At 32.3% G+C, this 7,940-nt stretch overlaps 1 protein-coding gene across 1 annotated transcript; it reads right to left on the bottom strand.

The window, feature by feature from the left end:
• Positions 1–4,752: 4,752 nt before the first annotated feature.
• Positions 4,753–5,691, bottom strand: Or4k48 (olfactory receptor family 4 subfamily K member 48). The gene has a single exon (NM_001000371.1). It carries the CDS (start codon positions 5,689–5,691, stop codon positions 4,753–4,755), a length of 939 nt encoding a protein of 312 aa, NP_001000371.1.
• Positions 5,692–7,940: the final 2,249 nt, after the last annotated feature.

A 7,940-nucleotide genomic window follows, 5' to 3' on the forward strand; every position in this document is an offset into this window, starting at 1 on the left:
TATAGTAGTTCTGCTGGTTTGAATAAAAAATGACCTTTGCTAAAAGGTCAATAAAAAATGTGGCCTTGCTAGAGAAAGTATGTGACTGAAGGTGGGCTTTTGATGTCTGTTCTATCTCTTCCTGTTGCCTGCAGATACAGATATAGAGCTCTCAGGTCCTCTCCACAGCCATGTCTGCCTGAATGTCATTGTGCTTCCCACCATTATGACAATGGGCTAAACCACTGAACTGTGAGCCATTCCTAATTACATATGTTCTTTAATAACACTTGCCATATTCTTGGTCATTTTTCTCATCACAGCACTAAACCATAACCATGAATGACAGTATTTAAAGCCTAACTAGATCATCAAGACATCTGAAAGAGAACAAGTGGATACAAATAGGAAAGACAGTGACCAAATTATCTTTTTTTTTAAGATTGTGTAAGTATATATAAGTGACAATAACAGTGCAACCAGAGAACTAATACAATTAACAAACACATTCAGCAAAGAATATGGATGCAAAAGTAACTCATAAAAATCAGTATCCCTCTGATACAGTGATGACAACTAAGGTGTAAATAAAGCATAAAAATATCACCTTACACCATAGTCTTAAATGACATAAACTGTTCTGTGGTAACAGAAGTAAATCAAGTTAAAGACTTGTATGTTGATAGCTTCAAATCTTTGAAGAAAGAAGTTGAAAAAGGTATTAAAAGATGGAATGATCTTCCATGCTCATGGATTGTAAAGGCAATCCTACCAAAAGCAATCCACACATTTAGTACAATCCCTTTCAAAAGTCTAAAATGATGTTTCGCAGATCTTGAAAGGACAATTCTCAATCTCATATAGGAGAACAAAAACACAGAATAGCTAAAAATGAATTGGACAATAAAAATAACTAGTAAAATAAAATAAAATAATAAAATAACAAGAAAATATCACCATTCCCAAGATCAAGTTATTATACTGAGTAGTGATTTTTTTTAAAAAGCATTTTATTGCCATAAAAACAGACATGTTGATGTTGATGTAGGGTTTCAGACCCAGGATGAGGTGTTAAGGTCCATATTTAACATAGCAAAGTAGACCTGGCCTCAAATTTTTTGAAGCATCCCTCAGTCCCTACCTGTTACAAGGCATGACTGACATATCCCAACCTCTACTCTGAATTTGAACAGCTGGTACAGGACCAACTAAATATTCAACACATTTAAGAATCTACCAACCCATGGAATTGCTTATAAAAAATCAGGAAAATAGAGGATGCTTTTAACAAATTTAGAAGCCATAAATAAGATGATCCATGCAATTTTCTTTTAGCAGTCGGGAATCCTATTGCCTTCTCTAATACCTAAGTCATAGCCTCTAATTGTAATTGATTTAAAAGATTGCTTTTCCATAAATATTTGCATATGCATAATAGGGAAAGGTTTGCTTTCTCAATACATATTTATAATAATAGTTATCAAATAAATAGATATCATAGAAGGATTACCACAAAGAATGTTCAACAGTCCTACCTTGTGTATTCATTTTGTAGCATAGCCATTAGAAATAATGTGCAAAGTTTTCTTAATCTAAAATTTATCATTATATGAATGATGTTACTGTCTGATTTAGATGCAAATACTTTAGGAAAAAAGTGTTTTATTAATTAAAGCAAAGTTTGCCTTGCTAGGATATTACAAATGGCTCCTAAAATATTATCAAAAGAAGTTTCTGTTCATTATCTTGGATATATAATAGCTTCATAGAAAACTTGACCACAGAAAGTAAAAATCATCAGAGATTAGTGACAAACTTTTAATTATTTTCAAATATTTCTAAGAGATATTAATTGGCTATAGCCCATAATTGGATTAACTACTCATGAATTAAGTAATTTGTTTCAAATATTACATAAGTACTTAAATAGTTCTAGAAAATTATCAGATAAAGCTGAAAAGGTAGCGGCTGTCATAGAAAAGGAATTACAGGATGCATATGTGAATCGTTTGTATCCAAAGCAAGATTGTATTTTGTTTTTTTGTCTTCTACAATTCTCCTATAGAAATTTTTATTTAGAAAATAGATTATATTTTAGAATAGATATTTTAGCACAGAAAAAATTAAAGACCTATACAAAGAATTTCTGAGTTGATTCTAAAAAGAAAAGTGAGACTTTGTCAGTTAGCAAGAATAGAACCAGCAGAAATTGTGGTACCGTTTTATTAATGCTGGAATTACTTCATTAAGGGCAGAAAATGAATTTGGGCAAAGAGCCTGCAGTAATTTTTGAGAAAGATTAAAACAAATATCCCAAAAGTAAGAGACATAAGTTTTTAAAAAGGTTCAATTGGGTTCTCTTTCATATAGTAAAGGGACACTAATTTCTGGAGCCCCTAAATTCTACACTATTGTATACCAGAAAAGGCAGGTTATAAATCAGGGAAGATAAGTAAAGTGGTTCACAGCCCTTATGATTCAGTTAAAAAACCAGAGCTGTATGCTATTCCTATGTTATTAGATGTTTCTCAATCTCTTCATATAGTTACTGACTCTTAATAAGAAGAAAACATTGTTTTACATTTAGAAACCACTGAACTTATTCAGGATGATTCAGAATTAACATCCCTATTTGTTCAACTACAACAAGTAATCAGAAATATAAATCATCCATTGTGTATAACACATCAGATCCCATACATGGCTACTAGGTCCTCTAGCATAAGCTAATCGTGAAACTGATCAGCTATTGACAGGAAATGTGTTATAAGCCTCAGAATTTCATAAAAAACAACATGTTAACAGCGAAGGATTAAAGAAAGATTTTTTTCTATCACTTGGCAACAAGCCAAGAATATTATAAGAAAATGTCCTACTTGCTCTTTGTATAACCAAACTCCATTACCTACAGAAAGTAATGCAAAAAGGATCCAAAGAAATGAAATTTGGCAAATGGATATATTTTGTTTGCATAGTTTGGACAATTGAAGTATGTGAACCATGTCATAGAAACATATTCAGGATTTCAATGGGCAACTGCTTTAACTTCTGAAAGGGCTGGTTCTGTAATTATATATCTATTGGAAGCTATGGCTATTATGGGGATACCTATACAAATTAAAACTGACAATGCTCCTGCATATGCCTCTAGTAAAATCAAAGATTTTTGTATATTACGACATAAAGGACATTACAGGTATACTATACAATCATACAGCACAAGAAGTTAGAGAAAGACCTAATGGTACTTAAAAGATATACTTCATAAATAGAAAGGGGTAAAAATACCCTGAAAGATGTGTTATATAGTGGTTTATTGACTTTAATTTTTTTTTAAAAAAATTCTATAGCTGTATAAATACAGAAAATAGTTAAAAGAATCACTGCATTAAATCAGCCTGTACATTTTAAAGATGAATTAACCTTAGAATAGAAAGTGGGTTATGTGTTATGTTAGGTAAGAGGTTTAATCAAATGTTGGTTTAACAACCAAGAGGTTTAACAAATGTTGATAAATCTGAATGTCCACATGAAGAATAAAATTAGACCCTTACCTTTCATACTTTAAAAACTCCAAATGAATTAAATAAACTAATTATAAAATCTGAAACTAATAAACTGCCTGAATGTTTTTTGAGTTTTAACTAATCTTACAGCACTAGGCATAAAGTCTCTCCTGTGGAAGAGGCATAAAAAATGGTTGGTTCCCCTTAGACTATAGTCAACTGTGTGTGTACAGTACTGGACATATCTTGCTATGTAGTTTTGTATTTTTGCAGGCAAGTTCTAGTGTTGGGTAAGGCCATTCAATTCTTTTCATTCCTAGTATCCTGAGTAACTTCTAGTACAAAGAATGGTATCAAATCAAAGAGAGAACCTTGTCAATTTGACATTGATTTTTCTGTGGCGTGACAACAAAGTATGCTGTTTATTCATTAATAGGGACTTTCCACATAGATACGGTGGGCAAACTGGGGGAAAAGCAAAAATCTTCAGCATCACTGACCAACAGCAACATATGCGTACTTACAAATATGTTTGTTAAATGTCTAATGTGGTTAACCACTGAATTAAATACAACAGTTTTAATAATTAGTCAAGCAATGGATACTGTAGTCATGTAGATTAAATGTCAGGATACCATACAATATTAAGTAATAATTTAAAGAATATGTTTTATTACTAAATGGAGATAACTTTGAAACCTAATATTTATTCATATGTTTTATTATACTTTATTCATCTGCCTCTGAAAAAAACAAAAAAGTAAAGTTCACTGCTAGTCTTTGTTTCTTATGAAGTTTTTATCTCTTTGTTTCATCTTGTTAAAATTTTTCTGCACACACCATTAGTAATTTAGTAGATAGCTGAGGAAAGACAAGAGTGATGATGTTGATCATTTGGCGATGGAAGTTAAGAGTTTGGGGAATATATGGTATATATGCAGAGTACTCATGTAAAATTACTAATATTTTATTCATAACTTTAAACAGGTGAGTTTAGTCAAACATGTTAAGTATGACTCTATTAAAAATATGGAAGAATAGTTTGAAGGCATTCTTGTGGAAAAAGCGTGCATATTTATAATTTAAAGTGAAGGATTCCCAATTACCTGATAGTTGATCAGTAAATGTCATATTCTTTTTTAAGGTTTTAACTTATGTCTCTATGGAAAGCTCGGTAAAATTTTAAATGAAAACAATATTTTCAGGTTTTAAAGCATTTTAATGTAGTCAGTCTTATTGTGTGAAGAAATAAGTTGACATTTAGCTATTAGGAATTTCCCGCGGCACCCAGAAATTTGCCAATGAATCTTTTCATAGCATTTTTCATCTCTTTATTTCTCAGTGTATAAATAGCTGGGTTTAGGAGAGGTGTAAAAACAGAATAAAACACAGCAAGAAATTTGTCCAACCAGGTGATACTGAGGGGCCAAACATAGATGAAGATGCAGGGCACGAAAAAGAGCATCACCACGGTGATATGTGCACTGCATGTGGACAGAGCCTTCAAAGCTCCGGCTTTCGAACTCTGGCGAACGGTGATAAGGATGTAAGTGTAGGAAATAAGCAACACTACAAAGCAGGTTACAGCCAGAACACCACATTCAGCATTCATTAAAGTATTTAAATCATGTGAATCCATGCACGCTAGCTTGATTACCAGTGGCATGTCACAGAAGAAGCTGTCTATTTTGTTGGGACCACAGAAAGGTAGCTGCATAACCACTAACACGTAGCTTATACCATGAATAAAGCCAACTGTCCAGGAAGCCAACACCAACCCAGTGCATCGCTTCAGGTTCATGATGGTGAAATAGTGGAGGGGTTTGCAGATGGCTACATAGCGATCATAAGCCATTACCACCAACAATACCATCTCTGCTCCAACAATGCAATGGGAAAAAAAGACCTGGGACATGCATCCTGCAAAGGAAATAGTCTTGTTTTCCCAAAGAAAGTCTGTGATCATCTTAGGAGTGGTGTTTGAGGAGAGCCACATATCAATAAAAGACAGGTTGGCCAACAAGAAGTACATGGGAGAATGAAGATGGGGGTCAGTGGTTATTAATATCAGGATGACAATGTTTCCAGACACGATGAGCAGATAAAGCATTAAGAATATCAAAAAGAGTAAGAGCTGAAGATTCTTTGAGTTGGCAAGTCCCCAGAATATAAATTCTGACACAACTGTCTGATTTTCTCCATCCATTTTATTCAGTGTATCCTTAGAAATAATCTGCAAAGAAAGAAATATTATCAATTAGAAGTATGAGGTAGGCTACTTCATTTGTAAAATTAGACATCCACATAGAAACTTGCCTAAATAAAAATACATAAATGTAAAGGGAAATCTAATCTATGTATGACATTGTGGCCAATGTAAATTCATGAGTGAAGAGCAACTTTTCATGAAAAGAAGCATCTGGTGTGACTGCTATATACATCCTCTCTCAGGAAATTCATTTCACAGTAAAGCAGTAAGACAATGAAGAAAGTAGTATGAAACCATAAAAAATGTGTGTTTTCTAATTAAACGGTCTGAGTTAGTAGCATTTATGATATTCTATAAAAAGTTGACTTGCAAACTTATGAGGAATTGCATTAAAGTTCAGAAAATATCGTCAGACAGGATGAAATCATTTTTTGGAAGCAGGCATAACTCTTACATGGAGCATTAGTAAAAGAATATCTATGACAATGATAAATCATAATTTAAGCTTAAAATTCTAAAGTACTGGTTAAGAAAACCTCAGTGGGGAAGCATGCAGAATGCCTATAAGATATACACAGATAGCATATTAAAATACATATACCATAGAATTTGTTTACTCAACAAAACTGGTTCTCAAAATACCATTCAAGTATTGTTAGGAGTGGATTTATCAAAGAACAAGGCAACCATAGTCAAATCTGAGCTGTAGTAGTCAGTTAGTTCAATCTTAGCACTGGAAAATATGGATTTTAATTTACATCAACTTATATATTTTACAACTACAAGATATTGAAAATCCTTAGAGTTTTAAATCTTGTAGTTTCTTGATATGAATAATGCATCATCTTTCATCAATGCATTTTCAGTATATGTTCTCATTATGTTAGTTACCTACTGGACATCTATGCTGCTTTACAGAATAGAATAAATTACATAAATATGTAAGCATAGCTGTTCTTCGCTGTCAGCCTTTGTTGAATGTGAAGTTATACTATCCTGAGAAGCAATTATTCACCTCAAAGCACAAAAAAAATGTGCTTATACAGATTGAATGTATAATATTAAAGCTGGATGGTGGATAACCATTTGCTATTTTCTCTTGCATTTAGTAATTCTCTTGGTGAATTCATCTTATGAGTCTTCACATCTTTTAATCCCTTAAAAACTCTAGGTGGGAGTAACATGGCAGATAAACAGTGAGATCATCAGAATTATTTGCATTCCTATTTTGAGGACTCAGAAAGGTATGGTGAGAATGGAAAAAAGTTTTGTTGTCATCGAGTAACACATCCATCTGCCATTATGCATGGCAGCATATAAGTAAATGCTTATAATACCTTACAAGGGTTTACCCAATATCTAAGGATACCCTAGTTCTACAACAATGAGCTTGTGCTCCTTAATAATTTCGATTTTTTTCACATGACAGTTCTTATATAACATTTTGACTTGGTTTGGTTAAATTATTTCTTTTATGTTTTCAGATTAGTATAAATACATCATTTTCTCCTTCCCTTTCTTCACTACAAATCATTCAATAGACCTCCTCCATGTGTCTTTCTATTTAGTTCATGGCCTCTTTTTCAGTAATTGTTGCTATAAACAAGTATGTATATGTATATGTATATGTATATGTATATGTATAAGTATATGTATATGTATATGTGTATGTGTATGTGTATGTGTATGTGTATGTGTATGTGTATGTGTATATGTATATGTGTATGTGTATATGTATATGTATATGTATATGTATATGTATATGTATATGTGTATATGTATATGTATATGTGTATGTGTATGTGTATGTGTATGTATATGTATATGTATATGTATATGCGTATATGTATATGTATATGTATATGTGTATATGTATATGTATATGTATATGTATATGTATATGTATATGTATATGTGTATATGTATATGTATATGTATATGTATATTTATTCCTAAGCCTAACCTGCTCAGTCTGTAAATGTTACTTGTACATTTATAAGTTGTAACTGTTGATCATTTTGGTCCTGGATAACCTATTGATGTGTTTGCCCTGATGAAAACTATTTCTTCAGCTCTCAGCATTTCTTAGTTGCCTTTGTTTTCTGTATAGAGCTGAGTCTTCCTGAATTTTCCCCTCCCCTCTGTGCCTTATCATGTCTTCAATCGTGTTTCTTCTGCATAAGTTTAGGTAGTCAGGATAGAGTGTGCCACAAATAAAAGGAATTACTATCTAAGAAAATAAATAC

Source organism: Rattus norvegicus, chromosome 3 (genome assembly GCF_036323735.1).
Source record: "Rattus norvegicus strain BN/NHsdMcwi chromosome 3, GRCr8, whole genome shotgun sequence".
Lineage (NCBI taxonomy): Eukaryota > Metazoa > Chordata > Mammalia > Rodentia > Muridae > Rattus > Rattus norvegicus.

Bases quoted from the DNA above. Each gene is read 5' to 3' on its own strand.
- Or4k48 (NM_001000371.1), bottom strand. From the start codon at position 5,691: ATGGATGGAGAAAATCAGACAGTTGTGTCAGAATTTATATTCTGGGGA.